Source organism: Trichoderma gamsii, assembly GCF_001481775.2.
Source record: "Trichoderma gamsii strain T6085 chromosome Unknown Scaffold_10.2, whole genome shotgun sequence".
Lineage (NCBI taxonomy): Eukaryota > Fungi > Ascomycota > Sordariomycetes > Hypocreales > Hypocreaceae > Trichoderma > Trichoderma gamsii.
In genome coordinates this window covers 227,388-249,012 of record NW_020171347.1, presented here as the reverse complement: position 1 = coordinate 249,012, position 21,625 = coordinate 227,388, and the positions used below count along the sequence as shown (strand labels likewise).

The 21,625-nt window shown below is 51.2% G+C and overlaps 6 protein-coding genes across 6 annotated transcripts; 2 read left to right on the top strand and 4 right to left on the bottom strand.

Annotated features, from left to right (window-relative positions):
• Nucleotides 1–414: 414 nt before the first annotated feature.
• On the bottom strand, nucleotides 415–5,230 carry TGAM01_v203687 (PH domain-containing protein; the record flags this gene model as incomplete). Its single annotated transcript, XM_024549261.1, has 4 exons — nucleotides 415–879; nucleotides 954–1,684; nucleotides 1,755–4,911; nucleotides 4,991–5,230. 4 exons carry the CDS (start codon nucleotides 5,228–5,230, stop codon nucleotides 415–417), a joined length of 4,593 nt encoding a protein of 1,530 aa, XP_024405966.1.
• Nucleotides 5,231–7,111: 1,881 nt separating this feature from the next.
• Nucleotides 7,112–8,076, bottom strand: TGAM01_v203686 (1-(5-phosphoribosyl)-5-((5-phosphoribosylamino)methylideneamino) imidazole-4-carboxamide isomerase; the record flags this gene model as incomplete). Its single annotated transcript, XM_018806024.1, has 3 exons — nucleotides 7,112–7,401; nucleotides 7,477–7,663; nucleotides 7,777–8,076. 3 exons carry the CDS (start codon nucleotides 8,074–8,076, stop codon nucleotides 7,112–7,114), a joined length of 777 nt encoding a protein of 258 aa, XP_018660742.1.
• A 1,011-nt stretch (nucleotides 8,077–9,087) lies between these two features.
• TGAM01_v203685 (hypothetical protein) lies at nucleotides 9,088–9,687 on the top strand (the record flags this gene model as incomplete). Its single annotated transcript, XM_018806025.1, has 1 exon — nucleotides 9,088–9,687. One exon carries the CDS (start codon nucleotides 9,088–9,090, stop codon nucleotides 9,685–9,687), a length of 600 nt encoding a protein of 199 aa, XP_018660743.1.
• A 173-nt stretch (nucleotides 9,688–9,860) lies between these two features.
• On the bottom strand, nucleotides 9,861–11,529 carry TGAM01_v203684 (hypothetical protein; the record flags this gene model as incomplete). The annotated part of the gene is made up of 2 exons (XM_018806026.1): nucleotides 9,861–10,714; nucleotides 10,797–11,529. The coding sequence occupies 2 exons, from the start codon at nucleotides 11,527–11,529 to the stop codon at nucleotides 9,861–9,863; spliced, it is 1,587 nt and encodes a 528-aa protein (XP_018660744.1).
• Nucleotides 11,530–14,359: 2,830 nt separating this feature from the next.
• On the bottom strand, nucleotides 14,360–15,583 carry TGAM01_v203683 (hypothetical protein; the record flags this gene model as incomplete). Its single annotated transcript, XM_018806027.1, has 1 exon — nucleotides 14,360–15,583. The coding sequence occupies one exon, from the start codon at nucleotides 15,581–15,583 to the stop codon at nucleotides 14,360–14,362; it is 1,224 nt and encodes a 407-aa protein (XP_018660745.1).
• Nucleotides 15,584–17,135: 1,552 nt separating this feature from the next.
• On the top strand, nucleotides 17,136–21,490 carry TGAM01_v203682 (drug resistance protein; the record flags this gene model as incomplete). The annotated part of the gene is made up of 7 exons (XM_024549260.1): nucleotides 17,136–18,487; nucleotides 18,571–18,772; nucleotides 19,639–20,426; nucleotides 20,521–20,590; nucleotides 20,650–20,921; nucleotides 20,988–21,313; nucleotides 21,381–21,490. The coding sequence occupies 7 exons, from the start codon at nucleotides 17,136–17,138 to the stop codon at nucleotides 21,488–21,490; spliced, it is 3,120 nt and encodes a 1,039-aa protein (XP_024405965.1).
• Nucleotides 21,491–21,625: the final 135 nt, after the last annotated feature.

Here is a 21,625-nt window from a genome sequence, read left to right as displayed (position 1 = left end):
AATCACAGACTATTTTCATCTAGAAAATGAAGGGGAAAAGGAGTTGTGCCAATTATTCCATTTACATCAAGAAACTGCGCATCGGCTGCGTTGGTCTCATTATACTTGCTACCGGTTTTTTAGTACAAAATCAGAATCCATACGTACAGCGGTCTTTGCCGCAAACAACTATGAGATAGCAGCCAGCAATGAGAAAAAAGTAGAAAGAAGAAGAAAAGTAACAGAAAAGAAGAGGTAAAAAGAGACAAGAAGAAAAGGAAGAAGTAAAAGCACCGGCAACGCCAATGAATGTGTGTGTAGTAGTAGCAAAATTGCGCCATGCCCCTCCACCTCCATCGGTTATACCCCATAATCCAACACGTATTCATAACATAGCAAGTACATCCCAAGTCCGCGCGTCTTGCCCACCACCTCTTAGTTGAACGTACTCCTCGTTCGTGAGTGCACTCTTCGGCTCTCAGTGCGACGTCGAATCTGCGATTCGTGTTTGAGGACAAGCTCGCACCACTTCGCCCGCGATCGGGGCCCACCGGCTTCCTCATCTAGACCGGCATCACCACGGCCAATGACGTCTGAAAGGGCCTTCATCCAGCCTTCCTTGTCTTCGGCCGTATCGGCATAAAAGTCAATGACTTCACCATTGTTGAAGCGTATCCGGAAACCCTCTTCAACAAACATGTAGCCCTCTTCTTCCTCTGCAAAGGCAGATCTGCGACGCTTCCCGCCTTTGCCGGTTGTCTCCTTCTCCATCAATGTTCTACGATCATCGATCAATCGCTTGGCATTGGAGAGGTTGATTGTTGCGCGAGGCTGGCGAGTAGCCTCGTGATAAGCAGTCAGCTTTGTGCCAACAAGCTTAAAGTATCGACGGCGCCAGTACTAAACAATAGGGTTAGTCAAAGGTGGAAGCCAAGGGAGAGAGGAATGTGAATTAGGAAAAAAAAAAAACTTACGGGACAATCACCACCCTGTTGGCTCAAGACACCCTCCCAGTTACGGGCGAGTCTCTCTTCGGCAGCCTTGAGCTCTCGAATGCATGAATTCATGCTCTTGGGCATATCGTCGTCTGTGATGCCATTGGGGCGAGGTACAAACAGAAGCTGAAGCTCCAGCTTTCCAATTTTGTACGGCGCCCGCCTGAGAATGCCAGAAGCATTGCCTCGCTTGCTCTTGATGGTAGAGGCAAAGCTCTCTTCTTCACTAGCCCACTCATTGAAGCAGACAACCTCGGCGGTGTATGGGCGACCGAAGCATCGGTTTTCGTGCTCTTTTAAGGAGATGTAAGCGCGAGCAAAGCTTCCATCTTCGGCAGCTAGCCGCGAAAAGAGCTCGTAGGCCGAGCCAGCATCCTTACGCTGCCGCGCCAACGCCTCTTTCTGCTGCTGCGCAAAACGCTCCTCCTCTGCTCTCTGCCGAAGCTCAAGCTCCTTGCGCTTCTTTGGTGACGCAAAAACTCTGCTGAATGTTGATGTCTTGGGTTTTGCCATCTTAACCGCCGCAGGCTGGACGTGAGAGTAGGTCGGCTTCTCTAGTTTCACGTTCAAGGTCAATTGGAACTCGAGGTCGTTTGGAACGACAAGTTCAAACTCTTGGCCGATTGGTGCGTTGCGAGCCAGTTCCAACCAAGCTGTTGTCACACAATGAACGCCGTTATCCAGCGTCAGGCTAAACCAACTTCGCTCGTCTAATGGGTATTTGTTAGATATCTTTGCATACTCGACATAAGTGAGGGGGAATGATGCGCCGCTGCTTACTCTTCGGAATGGGAAGCTCAAGGTCCTTCACACCAACGACCTTGACAAAGAGACGACCCCTCTCACCCGACTCTGGGCTGGCCACATCAACGTTGTAGTCCTCTTCAACAACCTTGTTGAGAGCGGTAGCGTTGCTCTCCTGACCCGGCAGGGGCGGTACGGGACTTAAGACCGGCTGTCCCTTTCGAATACTGCGACGAGTTTGGCTGTTCCAAGGTTCGACAGTCCATGACTGCGGCCGATTCGCGGCTTTGATGGGCGAATTACTGGCTGATTTTGTCCTCCAAGAATCCTCCGCATCCTTATCGCTGGCAGTCACGAGTTTGGTGTTTTGTCGCATCAGATATCCGCGCTGAGTTGGAGGTGTAATATTAGCATCTAGTTGACTTGTACCTAGTGAAGTGAGTTGCTCCCCTGACACTTGTCGAGGCGAAGGGTGGTGGTGATTGGTGGAGGTAATCTGCAGTGTAAAGGGAAGTGGGCGACTGAAAGCTACCTTTTGCGTCTCGATAACTCGTTCAAAATCTTTATCCAAGCTAAGGCCCATATCCAGATCTAGTGTGAGACTCCGATTCTTAAAACTTGGGTGTCGCGCCAGGAAACTGTCACTGCTCAGCTCAAGGTCTTTGCCATCTCGCGGCGCAAGCCCACGGTGCTTGTTCGGAATTGATGGAACACTTGGTATTTCGCCGCTAACGTGCCTGCGAGCTTCTCGCATGGCTGCAATGTCGGAAGGCGTGTTGGAGATTCTTGTCTTCAACTTGGAGCCGGAGGCTTTGATCGTTGCGAGCCGTTCGGGAATCTCGGGAGATTCTTTCTCAATGATTGTATGTTCTTCTTCATCTTCGGATACAGGATTGTGGATGACAGAGTCGGGAGTTGTCGATCTATCGTCGTCGTATGACTTGAACGAATCATCACCCCAACCGGCACCGTCATAATCTGGCTTCGGGATCAACTTTTCCGGCGTTTTAATTTGGGGAATATCAGTTGATACTCTTGGCGACTCATCATCTAGCTCCTCTGAGACGTCGTGGTTAGGATCCAGCCCTGTGTCATAAGTGAAATCCGATTCCAGTTCAGAAACCACCGACCCCGCAAACTCGCTAACAATACTAGACTCAGCGTCAGCACTGCTTTGGTCGATGGAGTCTAATGGCGAGATGGCTCGTGGAGTCAGCGCCTCTTCGGCCTCGTTCTCATGGTCCAGAGGTGAAAGTTCTTTGACAACTTCTTTTGCAGGTTCCTTGGTAGGTTCCTTGGCAGATTCCTTGGCAGATTCCTTGGCAGATTCCTCGGCAGGTTCCTCGGCAGGCTCCTCGGCCGGCTCTTTGGCAGGGACTTCAAGAGTAATGTCTTCTTGGATAGAATTATCTCTATAGCCAAGACCATCTTCTGTGTGCTCGCTATCCCCCTCGCCGCCATAGTGAGAGTGGGAGCCTTCTAGATCGTCATCCGATTGGAAGTGAGAACCGTCAAGCTCATCATCATATTCATCGTCGTAATCGGAGTCGTACATATCGAATCCGGTGGAGTCTTCATGAATGACCCGATGGATAATCACACTGCTCTCCGCCGGATCTTCGTCGTCATAATCATCTTCGTCGTCATAACTCCTATCGTCATCGTCTTCTTCGTCCATCAATGAATCTTCAGTTGATGGAATGGGGACGTCAGGGTCAAGAGGAAAGTGTTGGTCTCGAAGAGGACTAGCAGGCGGCGAGGAAAAGTTATAGTCTGCTTCGGGATCCGCCAATGCCTTATTACCGTTAACACGCTTCATAATGGACTCTCTGGAAATGGGCTGTGGCAGCTGATAATCTCCAATTCCGGACATATCCCCAATATTTTCCTCCTCCTCACGAGTCTCATGAGCATCATGCGCCTCTAGCTCATCGTCATCATTGTGAGCGTCGTCGCCGATTTGGTCATCTTGAGTGTCGACTATGGCGAGCGAGTTGTCATGGGATAATGAGCTTCGACTGCGGCCAGAGCTGCGACGAAGACGTCGCTCGCGCTGTTGCTCGGCAGCAGTCTTACCACTGTTATCGTCGGACAACATCATGAGCTTGAGTCTTTCTTCAAGCGACATTTTGCCGCTAATGAAGCTCTCAATATCGGATTTTGTCGCAGAGGTAGGCGGTGGAACGGGCAGGCTTCTGTGGGAGCCCTCTGGAGTCTGTGAGAGGGCGGGGGATGAGGGTACAGAGCCGGCAGACTGGCTCCTGACGTGACCTGCACCGGGGAGTGGAGGGAGAGGGCGGTTTTCTGCGACGGACCCAACAGATCCCATGGATAGGCGCCCCGAACTGATTGCTCCTCGAGTGCCCTCGGGCATCAGACTTCCATCATCATCTTCACCTTCACTATGGTGAACTAAAGAGTTGTCTCGAGCCCAGTCATCCGGCCCCACAACTGGAGTCTTGTCTGTATCCTCGAGAGATGCATCGAAGCTCTCATCATCTGGGCCACCCATGTGAGCGGGATCGTAAAGAAGATCCTCGTCATCTTCGTCGTCCTCCTCCTCCGAGTCATAACTACCCTCGCGCGAGTTCGTTCCAATAGAAGACAGATCCGGGGTGGCCATTTCATACTCGTTGATCTGGGGTGGTGCATTATCGAATGTTACGCTCTTCGTGTGGCGATGTGAAGGTCGGCCGCTTGGAGGGCCGTCCAGAGCGGACGAGTCCGCAGACCACAAGCCCGTCTCATGGTCGAAGCTGCTCTTGAATTTGGAAGGAGATAGCGATGATTTTGTGGGCGAAGCCTGGTCTTTGCTGGGTCCCCTCGGCGTGCTGGGACCCGAATAGTCTGATTTGGTTGGGCTCATCGGGGATGCTGATTTTTCGCCATCAGGGCCAGACGAGCCTCCAGAAAAGTTGAATGCGCCGGGCTGGACCTTGGCTAGGGGTCTTTCGATCTGAGGAAGCCGAGTCGGGTCATATTCTTGCTTCTGCTCAAGCGCCAAAATGTTGCTGTTCTTGACGCGTGAAGCCTTCTGGAGACGCTCGATCGAGGAGCGCCGGTGAGACGAAGGCGAGCCGTTGCTGTACATGTTTTCCGAATTTCGGTTCTGCCAGAAGACCCGCGGCGATGTCACCGAATCGGCGGGCGAAGTCTGGAATGGAGACGAATCATTGCTGAGCGCTGCCGTCTTCTAGAAAGGCGAAAAAAAAAAAAACCGTTGTCAGCCCGAGACACCACAAACGCGCAATGTCGCTAAGCATTCCACAAACCTTGGTAGGAGCCATTTGGTTCCAGCTAGGAGAATTACGTCTCCTTTCGGTGGGCGAGATTTCAGATAGGGGGCGGGGCTGGGGAAGGTTGGGCGTCTTCGTGGGTGAAGAGTTTGGCGGCGTGCTGCCCTTGGTGATGCGCAATGGGTGCACCTGCAGAGAGAATGCAGAGGTTAGCTGCTGCGAAGTGCTGGCGGAACCAACATTGGGTGGTGTTGGGCGCACCGGTTCAGATGACATATCGATCGAAACTGGGCTGGTTAATCCTTGCAATCAGGTCGGGCTAGGACGTGGACACATCGGCACGCAAGTTCGATCAGTACAAAGGGCGATGTGACGCGGGCGAGGAATGCAACGACTAGCCGGCGTCGTTTTTTCTTCTCTTTCCTCTCTTCTTTGTCGCAAAAAAACGTATATAGTATAAAAAAAAAGAGGCTAGTTTCGATACGGCAGCCTCGAAAAACGAATGATTGGAATTGAATAAGGAGAGGGGAAAGGAAAGGGAAAGGGGGGGCGCGAGATGTCAGAATGTTCGCCCGGTTGACTCTGTTCTCTTGGAGATGGTAAGAAAAAAGGAAAAAAAAAGTAGAAGAAGAAGAAGTTGCGTCAAAGCCCTGAACTCGACTCGGCCGCTGGCACCCAGAATCGAATTTCAACGATGACAACTTGACGAGGGCAGAGAAGGGGGGCTATTCATTTGCAGGTCGGGGGTGTTTAAGGGAAGCGCCGTCGGGCAGCGTGATTGGCCCAACGCAAAACAAAACACGGCCCCTCAGTGAGCCAGGGGTTGTCGTAGCAACGCGTCGCTATTTTGCCTAGCCTTGGGGGCTCCCCGGGGGGCACATCACAGCTGAGGAGGGGTTGCATGCACTGCATCGTGCTTTGCTACAGGCCCGCCACAGGCCCTGTAGGCGACGTGCAGCAGGGGAAAAGGGAGCCTACAGAGCCTCGCGGCCGGTGCTAGCACGCTCTGAGCCTCGGGCGGCGCCGCTGGGGGCCTTGGGCTCAGCGCCGCGAGAGTCGCCATGGCAGCCGGCAGGGGTCTGAGACGAGGCAGCATGCAAACAATAAGGCGGCAGCAGACTTCTGGGCTCGTCTGAGGCTTCTGATTCGGCTGGTGCCGCCGCATGATGCACCCATTTTTTACGTGATGCATGGCGAGTTTATTCTCACTCGCATCCCACGCTAGAGCGCAGTGGCCCTGCAACTGCAAAGCATTTCTGCGTGCCCTGCGACTGGTGTCGTCATCGGCTCATCAGACATGCGGTCAGTTTCCGATAAATGTCCATCCTGACTCTGGTCGCTTTTTGCTTTTCCCGCTGTTGGCATAAAGGCAATGCATGCTCCAGTTCTTTTGTTCTTTTTCGGTCTTGCTTCGTCTGTTGATCCATCTAATTTTTTACTTTCTTTTTCCGGGGCTGGTGTTCATGCAGCGAGTGCTCGCGCGCAGCCATTACAAGGTTCTGTGCTGTAGCTGTGCTGTAGCTGTGGTGTTTCCTTTCGCTTCTTCCCTTTTCCCTTTGTTTACTTTTTTCTCTCTCCCATTTTTGCATTGACCCGTGCGATTACTAGTCGTGCTACTTACTCCTTTATTTGTGTTATTACTCCGTCTTATTACCATCATTACCTGCAGGCGGTTGTGAAACACGGCAACGCCATGGTTACCGAGAAAAAGGGCCTGCCTTTGTGAATACGAAGCTTGAGCCATCAATTTCCTGCCCTGGCCGGCCTTATCAAAGTTGTGCACGTTATGTCTTGCACCCCCAGCTTGTAAGGTATGTGCGTATTACTTACCTCCTTGATCCACTCGGATCTTCCAAGAGCTCAATCAACAGTAGCAGCAGTCCCTGTAGATAATTTTGTTTGCTCCAAAGTGATAAAACTCTATTTTTATACGAACTGCTTAGTAGGCACTTAATTTGCAGCTACTGCTGCCGCTGGATTTCTGGTTACACGGCATGCTCTGTATGGCAATATATTGAAACTCCATCGACGCACCAAAGCCATTAGCGTAGGGTCAACTTTAAATGTTGTTTTTTCATGTCAACAAACATGATGGTTTTCTCTCATCCTTCCATCCACCCATTCATCCGTTTACCCATCTCCCCATCCGCCCGTCCATCAGGCACCCTGGCTCTTATTCCACTGCACGCAATCATCAAACTTGACACCAGACCCACCGAAACAGTCCAAGGCACTCCCTATCGTGAGATCGACTTTACCCCGGCTAAGTCTCTTGACTGTTTCCAAATCTTCCAAGTGCCGTCCTCCACCGGCATATGTGACCGGAATAGAACACCACCCTGCTAGGCGCTCGACCAACTGCTCGTCTATTCCCCTTTGCAGCCCCTCGTTGTCTGCGGCGTGGATTAAAAATTCTGAGCAGTATGGCTCCAATGACTGTATTGATTCTGCATTTTGAAAAATGAGCCACATGATCCAAAAACAGAAGTGAAGCTGCCGTAATTGGTGATGCATAGACTAACCTTGGTTGATTTCCATATCTGTCAGTGTCTGCCATTTGTTCATGGCAACGAACCACTTGTCTCCTTGGCGGCGGCAGCTGAGATCAATCACCAACTTGCTCTTATCTCCGCCAAGAGCTCCCAAGACGGCATCTAGTCTCTCTTGGCTGAAGTGGCCATCTGGAAAGAGGTACGATGTGATGATAATCTATTGTGAAGCATCCAAGTTAGTTATCCAAATTGTGAATAAACAAACATATCAAACAATCGATACAGCCCCGCAACACTATGACTGCACAACTCATATCGTGGTGATATTACCTTTTCTGCTCCCGCATCAATCCACTCCTTTGCATTCTTGTCATTGATGCCACCGCCCACCTGCAGACCACCAGGCCATGCCTTCAAGGCCTCTTTCGCAGCGACATCGTTTCCTCCTCCCAGCATAATCACATGAGCGCCCTCAAGCTCATTGTCTCTGTATAGCCGGGCAAAGTATTCCGCCGAATGCTGGGACACATGGTTTGTCTGGAGGGCCGTCGATGAGCTGTCCAGAGTCCCACCCACAATCTGCTTCACCTGACCAGCGTGAAGGTCTATGCAGGGGCGAAAGCGCGTCATCTTAGATGTCAAAACGGCCTCGATCCTGAGAGCGATATTCGGAGGTAAAAAGACTTGAAGTTTTGTGAGTCTGGATCTTCCCGCTATCCGATTGTGGGGCTGCTAGTGCTGTGGATGAGGCGACGCCACCACCAACGCTATTGTTTTACATACGGCTGATACGTGTAAATGCCGGCATGCAATTTTGATGGAAGAGCATGCTCTAGAATCGAACACGCTGGCCAACACCAATTCTCCAGGGCATAAATCATAAAAGTCCTCGAATGAGTGGCGATGGAAGATTGACGGTGGTGTCTCAAATGCTAATATCTAGGGTACATGCACTTCTCCTTGCGTCTCGGTATAGGCCTATATGCTTGGTTGCGGATCGAGTAAGTTGCCCTACAGGCGCCATAAATGAAAAGTCCAATTAGATTTTTGTCTTATTGGTTGGTTTTCCAAAGATATCAGACCATTATTGTGTAACAACGCGTTTGAAATCTTTTCAGCACACTGACTCTTCCAATATCTTATCTTATCACGCCACACGGAGACGTCAAAAAGCGCCGTCGATAATGTCAAGCTGCATGACTCGAGCTTTAAATTCTTATCTTTGGTGTCCCATTAATAACTCGCCTCAAAACAAAGAAGATTGAATCTATTACTGAAGCACTCTTGCTCTCAAACGCCAAATCATTTTTTATGGATGTGGATCATAGGCACAGGAAGCAATTTGATCTCACATGCAGTATCCTTTCCCTTGCATTGCAATTCATTCCAATCACATGTAGCCAGCCACACAAACGTCAGCCACCAAACGAATTCACTCGGCCTCAATGAGCCACATTGTAGGCCTCCCAACGGCCATATTGCATATATTAATTCGTGACCATGAAACACAATTTTGTAACTTTCTGCTCTCAAATATACATCACACAGGTACAATACCTTAATTCCCAATTCGCCTCGCCGTATCTATCAACATTCGTTTATTATTTCCTCATGTTCAGTTTTAGAAGAGACTCTCCAGTAATGGGCCAACCCGATTTTGAATTCTCAACCAGCTCAACAGATGGCTGTCCTACGCCCACTTCTTCTACTAGAGCAGATGCCACGTTTACCAATGAGAAAGACGCCGATAGTCTCTTCAGTACATGTTCACACATGGAGCACCATCCCATAGCCAACAGACCATGCATGATCCGCACAAAGCAAGCGCCACACCGTTATCTTATTCTCGTAGATGGCAAGTTAAGACTGGTGGGGAGCGATGAGATCAGAGGAGGCTGGCTCTGGCACTGCTTGAAGAACCGTGGATGGTACGGCTTTCGCAATACCGCCTCTGGCACATACCTCGGACACGACGGGTGCAATGATTGGTGCAGTAGTAAAGCAAAGCTTCTCGCAAATGCGTCTCACCATAAGATCGACGAACATTTCATGCCGGATAGGCAAATCAATGGCGGGTATACTCTTTTAGCCCGGAAGGGTGATCGACTGCTGCCGGTAGTCCTTTCGGAGTCCGATAGTTTGAAGCTCGGGCCGGCAGAAGAGAAGAACGGGACGGCGTGGGAGTTCATTGATACCAAGTTTATTAGCACATACATCGAGGTCACGAGCGACGCTGAGTAGGTCGTTTAACCCTATGTAAGGTGGCAGTAATGGAGGTCATTGGTAATGCATCAAGATTGATTCACATCAAGCATAAGACAATTGTACTTTGAACAGAATAAAAACTTTGATATCATTGTGCACGCAACGCAAAATAAAACACTATATAACCCTGTATCCGAAAAATGAATCTATCAATTCTTTTCCGCGTGTTCTTCACGAACGCTATCAGAATGGCCTGCTGGGTCCATGCCGTCAACAGTGCCTTCAAACACGCCCTGAATCTCCACGATAGGGCCCTTGTAGTTCTTGCGACCATCAAAGATCCAGGTTCCGCCGGAAATCAGAAGAATGACGCCAAAGGCGACGATAGCATAGTTCATGTTGGATCCTGTGACGGGGATCACAGGAGGGAACACAAACAGGACGGTGGTAAGGATGGCCCAGCAGATTCCAACAATGTTGCAGATCCAGCCAAGCCAGTTGGGAAGCTTGAAAGGGCGGCTCTCGGGAAGCATCTTGCGGCCTCTTAGGACGTTGATGAGCGGTGGGATGGCATAGGTAACACCAAGCGCAACAACGGACGCGGCAGTGATGGCGTTGAAGGTGCTGGAAGAGCCCAGGAAAATGCAGCCGAAAATAATAACCCAGGCGGTTGTCCAAAGTAGTGCGTTGATGGGGACGTCAAGAGTAGGGTGAACCCGGGAGAAGATGTGGCTGAAAGGCATTCCTCGGTCTCGGGCAAAAGCGTAGCTCATTCGGGTGCTGGTGGCGACCAGGGCCACTGTGGTGAAAAGCATGCACACGAGGGGGAACATGAGCAGGCAAATACTGCCGGCCCTGCTCTTGGTCGCGTCCATGAAGATATGAAGTAGCGGGCCCTCAGCAGCTTCAATGACATCATTGACGTTGGAGATGACAAACATGAGGCAACTGAGGAAGATGAAACCGGTGAACATGCCGATGCCGATGCAATACATCATAATCTTGGGGCCCTCCTTTTGCGGGTTCGGAATCTCTTCAATCATGTGCGCAACTCCGTCGAAGCCTATTGTTTAAAAAAAAAAAAGAGTTAGCAATTGCTACAATGGTCGTCAAGTCAAGAATTGTTGTGATTTCTGTTGACGTACCTGTCAAAGCAAACGCGCCCTGGAGCAAACCGAGCAGCCAAGCCAGACCGTCTGGCCAGCCAACCTCGTTGATGAAGTTGCCGTAGACGAATTCGCCGGATTGGTAGTCGGGCGAAGCGCACGCCAAAACTGTAATGCTGATAATGACGAAGCCACCGACAGACCAGAAAAAGGCGGCTTTGGTGAAGAGAGGAAGAAGTCGAGTGGCGAAAGCGTTGATGGCCAAGGCAGCAAGGGCAAACGCAATGTAGATCAAAAACTGATGCCACGCCTTGGGCTCGAAATCCGGGTGCATGAGCTGAATGATGTTCATGATGAACGTGCTGCCCAGCAAACCACCGGTAGCGCTGAGGGCGACCCAACCCGACACATTAATCCATCCTGTCGCGTAGCTGATGCCGCGGCTCCATTTCGGCCATGAAACGATGGCGGCCCAGTGGTACTGGCCACCGGCTGTGGGATACGCGGAAAGAAACTCGGCCAGGGAAACGGCCTGGGTCATGTTACAGATACCGGCCACGATCAGACCCCAGATGACGGCACTTGAGCCTCCGGAGGGGAGGGCCAGTGTTAGTGAGGCGGCCAAGGCAGTCCATGTGTTGAGAATGGCGAAGGCAAGACCCAGCATAGAAATCAAGGAAAAGTTTCGCTTGAGCTCCTGCTTATGACCCAGTGTTGCGAGGTGGCCAGCCTCTGGGGAGAGGTCAGATTTGGGGTCACTGTAGTCTTCCATGGTTGGTTGTCGTTGGCGTGGTTGACAACTTGGAACGGAAAGAATGAAAGGAAATCCGGGCCAAGAGCCGGGAATGCAGGAGCTTTTTGACTTAGAGGACCGGAACCGGGACCGGCAGTCAAATGCGTAAAGGCGTCAGACTCCCGGCACTGGCGACCGGGGGCGAGTTCCTGATAAACTCAACTAGACATCATCTCCATGGTAGATAGACAGTCGGGGCCCCCGAGAACGGTGGCATGCTGGACTCGGGGAACTGGAGAAAACTGGGGTCGTTCCCCCAGACAAGCCCGTTTTTGATAACGCGTAGATGGAGCCTCGCGCTGATTGGCCCGTCATCCCCAAGAACCTGCTAGCTCCATCTTCTCCATCCAATGGCACGCGGATGGTCGGTCTTGGGGTATCAATGGGGTAATCTTGTCATGTCTTTTGGGGACCATCCGCCCGCGCGCGCTGAGTCGTGACGAAACAGTTGGAATATCGAGATTCGCCTTTGGACTTTGGGGAAGCTTTTCGCCTCCGGATTACATGCTGCGCATGAGACTGTCGGAACACCGGTATGCGCACCGGTGGACCGCCTTAGATAACGAGAGCGAGATGCCGCTTGAGATGCTAGCTTGGCATTTGGGTTATCGCCGGTGGGCCCTGTGCGCGTCGCATCGCAATCATGGAAGTGGGAGCCTGGAGACAGGATGGATCAGCCCTGACTCGAGATCAGCTCAGCGACGTGGTCCAGCCCCTGCCTTATCTTCAGATGCGACTCCGCCTCGCGCATTGAGCACTGTCGACGTAGCAATGGCCATGGATAATGCGATGGATACAGGTTCGCTCGGGTCCAGCCCAGGCCCTGCGCACAGCGTCAATTGCCTTTCTCATGAACAAACCTTTACACAAGCCATCCTTCGATTCTTCCATTTGGCGCATCGTGCCTGGTCTTGGAAAACTTTGACGTGTGCCACAGCCTGCTTTGGGCCAATGCCGTAGATCCCGCTGATGAAAGCCTTGGCCAGATCTGGCCACTCAATGGCTGGCCCAAGCCTCCAAAAGCCTCAAAAGCCTCTGCCCAAAACCCTCCGAGTCAAGTTCAGCGGCGGCGATTTTCCCTTCTGTGCAGGTTCTCCCGGGGCTTCCTTGGCTTCTCCACGCCAGGCACGCGCTAGGGCGCCACTTTTCCAATGTGCTGGACATTCTGCTCCATTTCTCAGCCTCTGCAGCTAGGTTTGCCTCCGACATTTCCCACGAGATCTTGCCAAGCGCTCACCCTGATGGAGCAGCAAGTGACAGCTAATAAGCCGGTGACATGCGAATAGGCCGTATTCGTGCGTCGTGACGGAATTGCACGGAGGCGAGCTGGGACGTGTCAGGGAGACCTCTCCCCGCACTATTCAGCGCCACATCGGAACAAGTTGGAGGTTGCCAGATGATGCCCCATAACCCGGAACCGGATGTGTCGAGAATACACCACGAGCCTGCAAATGATCACGATGCAGCTGCAAAATACTACCACCTTCCGGCCGGTCGTCCCCCGCAAAGGCTATTTCCCCAGCTTACGGGGCTGCGGAGTTTGATAACCTGGGGAAGCGAGGACTGGACGAAATGAAGGTCTAGAAGCGGTGACGGGAGACTTGCGTCTGTGCCTGCATCATCGCGAAGTCACTCGGTCGCCAGCATTGCTTTGGATTTGAGGTTTCAATAGGTCTAGATTCTATGGTGGCGCTTCGCCACAACGTGCGGCTCTCCTGGACCGACACGTGACTTGAGATTAGCTGTGGCTCGCTTACTGCTAGCTCTATCTCCTCGTATCGCATTATCGGCCTGGACCCAGGAACCAGAGCCACTAATAATCGGAGCAACTTCAGACACCGCCCTCTCGTTTCAGTCATTTCAGTTGTTAAGCCTCAACTGACCGCTATCTCGCGACATTTATTTCGCAGCTCTTCAAGTTGCGGGTTTTGCGGAGCAACAGCTGGGTTGGGTCACAGATGAGCGGTGCTTCTTAGATTTCTCGCGTATTCGTGCGGATTACTAAGTAAGTTTGAGGCTGATAGGCATGGCTGTTTTGGGCTTGTGTGGTTTGAATGGTCTGGATACTAGCCAACTGTTAGACAGTCCTCGATTCCCGATTGGGAATTTTCCTTCCTTCGTCTCTCATTAATAAGATTAACAAATGAAAGCAGGCGGCATCATCCGAACTATTGGAGAACCAGTTTTAGCGTTCGAGCTACCACTGCACAGCGGCGATTTTCAGGACGGCAATTGCTTCCTCTCCTGCAGTGCAAGCGACTGCCGGTCGCTCACGGATCATCCTCGGTCCGTAGGCTTGAGTCTCTCATCGTGTGAAGAGCTGAAGCTGGCTAGAGTCATACTGTACGCGAAAGGCACCGACGCGCTTGTTTTTCCCTCGGCATCTGTGGATACTGACTATACTATGCCTAGGTAGGTCCCAGACACGACAGTTTCAGCAGTCTAAAGCCATAGATTGTTCTGGCCAATGCCTTTCTGTGAATCCTACCCGATTTCCTAAAACAAAAAAAGGACGTCCGTTGTTGCGGATATTAGGACTGCGACTGGGCAAAGCGATCTCCCGTCTTGGCCAGGTGGCGTATCCGCCTTGGCCTTGACTCTGTAGATCAAGATTCGCGAGTTCCTACATGCATACTGATGACTGATACCGCCTTACTTAAGATAAAATACTCGGCATTTCACACTGCACTAAACGCTTGCTTCAACTGCCGTTGATGTAGCGTTATAATCGCTCTGACAGACAAGATGACAAAGATTTGTAACTCTTCTGTGTTGGTTACCACATCGCTACTCTCCAACATCTCTAGTTCTACCACAATGAGAAAAACTCCATCGTCGACGACTGATTTATGCTAAGCCTTGTTCCGCGTCGCCGGGCCTCTTGTTCGGCCTCCCACTCATCTGAAAAGGGATATGTAATATACCCGTCCGGGTCCATCACTGAGTGCGACTTGGACCGGTCCGGAGGCATAAGTGGGATGCCCTTCTTGATGCGATAGATTAGATCAGGATTAGAGATAAAAGGCGCGCCCATGGCCACAGCAATGTCTACTACGCCGATGTATTTCTCAATGGCCCTGCAGGCACTCAATGCATCAAATCCATGATTCAAGATGACTGGGCTCGTCTTCCCCCACATGCGAATGAGAATATCGTTACTATCGCCGTATAAAGCGACTGTATCGTTGGTGTAACAAGCTGCATAAGGCTCAACCAGATGCAGGTATGAAAGTTTCAGGTTACGGAGCTGCTGGATGAGATAGATAAACTGCGGCATCGGATCGCTCATCCCCATGCCCTGCCAGGAGCACCACGGCGAGAGACGAATTGCGGACCGCTCCGCGCCTACAGCATCGACAACCGCGCGCATAACCTCGACTGCAAAACGAGAGCGGTTCTCAACGCTGCCGCCGTAGGAGTCTGTCCTCTGGTTGGCTGTATCTTGGATAAACTGGTCGATTAGATAACCATAGCCGCCGTGGACCTCCACGCCATCAAAACCAGCATCATTCACGGCTCGCCGTGCCGCTGCGGCAAAGTCTTTAATTAGGGCTTTGATTTCTTCCGTTGTTAACTCCGCCGGAATAGGATGCCCTTTACCGCAAGGTATCGAGCTTGGAGCGGCAAATCGAATTGAGTCTTTTTGCAAACCAAACAGAGCCACGTCTTCCTCAAGCACAAGAGGTTGTGCAACGCGGCCAAGAGCTCCGATCTGAAGGTAAATTCGTGACCCCTGGGCATGAACGGCGGCCGTGACCGCTTTCCAGGCCGCAACTTGGTCATTCGTCCAGATCCCTGGAGGATGCGGGTAGCCACAGGCGCGGGGCGATATGATGGTCATTTCGGAAATGACAAGTGTCCCTGGATAGCTGGCGCGTTCAGCGAAGTACGTCGGCACCATGGGGACTAAGGGAACATGCTGCCTGCAATTTCGAAGTCTCGCCATAGGTGCCATGACGATTCGGCTGGAGATGGTCCCGTTGCCGATTTTCAACGGGCAGAAGAGAACTGAGTTTGCTGCTGGCATGTCCATGGCTACGGCTGGCTGATCAAGAGTTGCGATACTCGTTGTGACCGACGTTGACATGCAAGTCTGCCAATGTCAAGAGCCTAGGAGATGAAATTCGATGAAAAGAAATCAATGAGAATTTATCAGAAAGAGGGCTGTAAAGGGTGCCAGCTCCAGGCGCACACTAAGTCTTTGTCTGGATGTTGATACAACTCATGGGGAAGCTGCGCAACAGCTCAGCCTGACGCAGGACTGACAGGGAAACTTGTCGAGTTCTGTTCTTATAGTTTCATACGCCGACTAGAGCTTCTCTCGCCGCGTATTCAATTTAAGCATATTCCTGAACACCCAAGATGATCGGCCGCCTAGCTCGCGGAAGTACAACTCTTCCGAGTATAAGCCCGCAACCCTACGAAACTAGCTATTGTGACTATTGGCCAAGCTACCAAACAGGCTCGAAGCTGACAAGATCTAGTGAACAAGCAGCGTTCTGGTGGGACAGAGCGAAAAGTTCCTTGAAGTCTCACATGTGAGTCCCAGGGGTCCCCGCCTTTCGAAGTGTTAAGTTGATAGTACTTTACTATTCTTGGTATATGATACGCAAGATATTAGGAGAATCAAGGGCCAAGATAGTATTTCTGGATGGCTGTATTCTATTCTGAGAGCTTTTAGTTGCAGCTTCATAAGATCTGATTAAGCCTTGTAGAGCTGCAAGCTGGCATATACGAAAGGGGCTTTGTCTACTTTGGTCCTTACGCTCTTATGCATTCTACTGTATCGCCACTAAAATATTAATAATCTTGAAGACTCATACCTAGTAACCATTGAATTGGCGATGTTGGACGTAGCCGAGCGTCACTAACACGAGTTGAAGCCGCGTTGGGTATGGAAAACGTCCGCTGCGGACGCCGCACCCGCAGTAAGTGTCCGCATCAAGAGTCCGCAGCCCCCACGCCTACTGGCAGAAAGCAGTTCGGATACCCGCCGGATACACGTGCTCGCTGGGGCATGCCAGATTCGGCTGAGGAGACAAAGTGCGGGGGCAGAGCGTTTATATTTGCCAGCGAATAGCCTATCTCATGGGCCACATGGTAAGCCTCATTAATCAGATAGATAGATACACGAGGTGGGATTAATGTATTCCATACTAGTATTCACCAGCGATATCATTGATGTGCTTTGCGCAGGTACAAGGCGCCGAAAAGGTGTCGGTACATGGCTAGCCCGACCCGAGCTGCGTTTCATGCGGTGGCCCTGACCAGACCCGACTTGAACTAGATGCTAGCACCAGATGAACTCCCATTGTCAAATCACAGGCGGAGGTGCTGCCAAAATTAACCCGTTTTGCCGCATGGCGACCTTTGTCCTGGCCAACTACCGGCCGTAGGGCCAGCGGTCCGCTCCACCAGAAAACGGACCCGGCCAGGCGTTACCAATTTCTTATACATCACCCGAGAGTTTTCGTATAAGAGCCAGGGGGCCCTCGCTGATTAACCGCCATGCCTGGCCAGACGGCTGCCTACCTTGCAGTCCGTCATCTTCACTCCGCCGAGCGCCAGCAGCGCGGAACACGAAGATGGCGCTCGCCAACAAGGAAGAAGACATAGCGCTGGAGAGCCCTCCGTTGACGTCGACGCATGGGTCGGACAGAGGCAGCACCCGGGACGAAAATGAGCATGAATTCGAGGTCGAAGCTGACGACAACGACGAAAATGCAATCAACCGCCGGATTTCGCGCGCCATCTCGACGCACTCGATGGCCAAGAGGCCCGAGTCGCTGCTCCACGAGGCGTGTTTTCTCTTTGTCGTCTCCATGGCGCAGTTCCTCGCGCAGACGGGCCTCGCCATCTCCGTCATTCCTGCGCACATCATCGGCAAAAGCTGGGAGAACGTACAGGATGGACAGCTGAGCTGGTTTGCGGCCGCTTATTCTCTGACCAGCGGAACGCTCATTCTCGTCGCTGGCCGGCTCGGCGACTTGTACGGACACAGGCGGCTATTCATCATCGGCTTCATCTGGTACGGGTTATGGCTCCTGCTGGGCGGGTTTGGCGTCTATGCGACAACACCGACGTTTTTCATCGTTTGCCGCGCATTTCAGGGTATCGGAACTGGATTGGTGCTGCCGAATGCGGTTGCGATCTTGGGGCGAACGTATCCTCCAGGCCGGCGGAAAGAATTGGTCTTTAGTCTCTTTGGAGCGACTGCGCCGGCTGGATTCAATGTCGCGGGTGTGTTTATCGCGCTGTTGGCAGAGCGGGCATGGTGGCCTTGGTCTTACTGGATCATGGCAATCTACTGCTGGGCCCTGGCCGTCGCAGGCTTTTTTGTGATCCCAAGATCGCTGGATCCCCCGGCAGGATCGGGCAGCGACTTGAAAACAGGACGCAGGTTTGACTTTATTGACAAGATTGATCTCCCAGGCGCCTTCTTTGGCATCACCGGCCTTTTGTTCATCAATTTCTCGTGGAACCAGGCGCCGATTGTCGGATGGCAAAATCCATACACCTACGTCCTTCTCATCGTCGGATTTCTATCCCTCGGTGTATTTGCATTCGTGGAGCGCAAGGCGAAATTCCCACTGCTGCCGACATCTATCTTTACGGGCGAACTTGGCTGGACTCTGAGCTGCATTGTGGCAGGATGGGCAAGCTTTGGTATTGGACTTTACTACTACTACCAGATTATGGAAATCATCAAAGGCGACTCACCACTCCTGGCAATTGCGAAATGGTCCCCAGCGCCTATAATGGGCGTTGTCGCAGGCCTCACGACAGCATACTTGCTCAGCCGTGTGTCACCGAGCGTAATCATGTTCATGGCAATGAGCGGATTCCTCATTGGCAGCACGCTGATAGCCACACTTCCAATTCACCAGACATACTGGGCGCAGACTTTTGTAATGACGGTCATCTACCCTTTTGGAATGTATGTGAAGCAAAAGCATCTTGATTCTCCCACAGAAAAATTTGAATATGACATGAAGGGGAAGATGCTGACTTGAATATTAGGGACATGTCGTTTCCCGCAGGATGCATCCTGTTGAGTAACTCGATGCCGCCCGAGCACCAAGGTCTTGCGGCGTCGCTCATTGCGACAGCGATCAACTATTCCATCTCCATAAGCCTGGGTTTCGCAGGCACCATTGAGACTCATCTTAACCGTAATGGGAGCGATTTACTTCGAGGATACAGAGCAGCGTTGTACTTTGCCGTGAGTTTGGCAGGATTTGGAATGATCCTGACGATGCTGTTTATGCTAGTCTCCTGGAAGCGAAGTCGTAAACGGGCCACTGCACCGGCTGTTTAGTAGTGTATTTTAGCATTGATGTATATGTTTTCAATTTACAGTCCGTCCAAATATCAAAATAAATTCGGTCTGCAGATCATGATACCCATACCAAACTCCCAATCTATGATGCTCGAGCGCCACATTGTGCCATGCATAGCCGTATGCTAGCGCCATGCTAGATGGTTTAACCTTAAATATTATGTGCAGAGAATTTTTTACAGAGATGCCATCGTAGGTATATCGAGAGTTTGGCTCGGTCCGTTCTTGGAGACCTGCGTCAAGTAGTGCTGACATTTATGGCGCACTACCACAAAGAAGCCGAAGCCCCCCATGTGTAATGTAAAAACAACCATCCGTTGCGAGCCCATGCGGAACTTCCGCACTTCCGCAAATTGCTCCATCCTACATACACTTCGGTTGCAAGTCGTCAGACAAGGAAACCAGTGCAACGCAGCTGACCACCGCAGGATTCAGCTACTACTGTGAAACCAGACATCCTGGCCGTGTGTACATTTAATAATCCCTCTGCATGTGAGTCCCGCAATGACGCCGGCGGCAATCCGAAGGACACTTATCCGCATTTTATACGGCTGGTCTAACGGGGAGATGATACAGAGTAGCCGCCTCATAGCATGGCATCTCCATCCGGGGGTGAAGGGCCGGTGAGTTATTCTCAGCTTGCATGCGAGCCCTGTAGAAAAGGCAAACGGCGATGTGACCGCGTGTTGCCTAGCTGTGAGCTGTGTTCTAGAAAGGGGGTCGAATGCGTCTATCTTTCACGTCGTCAGAGTCGCCAGACTCGTCGGAGACCGATACAGACTCGATCCGAGAGCCGGTTAGCCGCTATCGCTACACCAAACAATGTGTCAAGCTCCAGTGTACATGTTTCCCGTTCGGACAGTCGACTTGATGGCCAAAGCTCTCATTCAAATACTCCCTTTGTGAGCCTTGAATCCCCTGCAGCCTCAGAGAACACCCCTTCGGCTACTGCATTATACTTCATTGCACCACACATCTTTCAGCAAACACAGCTCGAGTTGCCCCAGATTCATCTCTCGATTCCGGCAAAGCTATCGCCCTTCCAAAATGATTCTTCTCGCATCCGGAGCATCGCCTATAATTTCTTCGACTCGATTCACTGGTGGATGCCAGTCATCTCGAAAAGGGGTTTCTTTGCGCATTTATTGAATCCTCTATCACAGCGCCGAAGCGAACTCAGTCTGCTCATCATATGCATGCAGCTTTGTTGCGAGCCCGATCTGAGCTCCGCCACGGGCACGCTTGACGCCAGAACTTTGTACCACAATGCCAAGAGATTACACTTTGAGATGGAGGCCTCTGGTGTCTTTTCACTGCGAGTTCTCCAAGCCGGCATCTTGATTGCGCTTTACGAGCTTGGGCAAGCTATATATCCTGCGGCGTATCTAACTGTTGGTTCTTGCGCGCGGTATGCCACAGCAATTGGTGTCGATCAGCTGAGAGACGACGATACATCTAGTGGCTATGGAAATTCTCGCACGCTGTCCGAAGTCGAGGAACGAAGACGTGCGTGGTGGGTCATTCTATTCTTAGATCGGTGAGTTCAACTACATTGCATCTAACATACGGAACATTCGATGATTTATGTGAGTATAATTTACAAGGTTCTTGAACATCTGTAAACCTAGCAGGTCGCTCGCAACCAAGACCCCAACGTTCGACGACTTGCTTCCGGTTGATGACAAGTTGTGGGATGACGGCGTAGGATGCCCTCCTTCCTATCGGCCTTTTACGTATAATCCGATCTAACTGAACATCAGACGCTTAAAGCGAGCGACTTTTACACTATATCCCAAGCGTTTACTCTCGAAATGGGCATGTTTTCCCGATTCGGGCAGGCTACCTATATGCTCAGCCAGGCTCTGGACCTTGTGAGCCCGGATAACCAACAGAGCGCAATCGAGAGAAGCCAACAGATGGCTCAACTGAGACGAACATTATTTGCATTAATAACCGTTTCAAATGCCGAAGCCGATGCCAGAGAGCTGAGGATATGCGCTGGCTTCTGTCCCCAACTGTCTATTTGCTCTAGGTAAGCGGTGGATCCAGTATCGAGCTATGTGTGCAAGGTGCACTGACTTCTGATGACCTATGGTAGTACTATATTTCTTCTCCAAGAGTATCAATGGCGAGTAAACAGCAATAACATGAGCGATGTACCTAATATTGTCTCGGCGACAGACACCTGGGAGGAGACTCTATCATCTCTGGACTACATTGCTACAACGTGTCAAGGGTTTCGAGATCAGATGGTAGACACCACTTCCGTACTGGTCGCTACTCCATTTTTAGCCCATGTAGCATACCAGGCAGCATTGTTCCTGATTAGAATGGGACAAGGAGCCCCTGACAGCGTTGCAACTGGGCGTATATCGCTCTTTAAGGACCTATTGCAAGATATTGCTACCAGGTGGAAGATGGCTAGTATGTATATGGCCAGGGGAATCTCCTCATATACCGTGATATTTCAGCTTGCTGACTGCATAATTAGATGTCTACTTGAGCATATTGGAGGCGCAAGAAATCACGACGGCTTCCGAGGCCATGTGTGGCCCTCGGCCTTTGAGGTATTCTCATGAAACCGATGGCAATGGGGAGTAATCTATATAGATAATGTGTATTATAGGTGTATGTTAAATATCCAGCATCAAGTTTGAAGGGACTGAGGTCGTGAATTGTTACCAAAGCTCATGCGCTTCCCTTTGTTGAACCACAAAAGCTTGTAATACTTCTTAT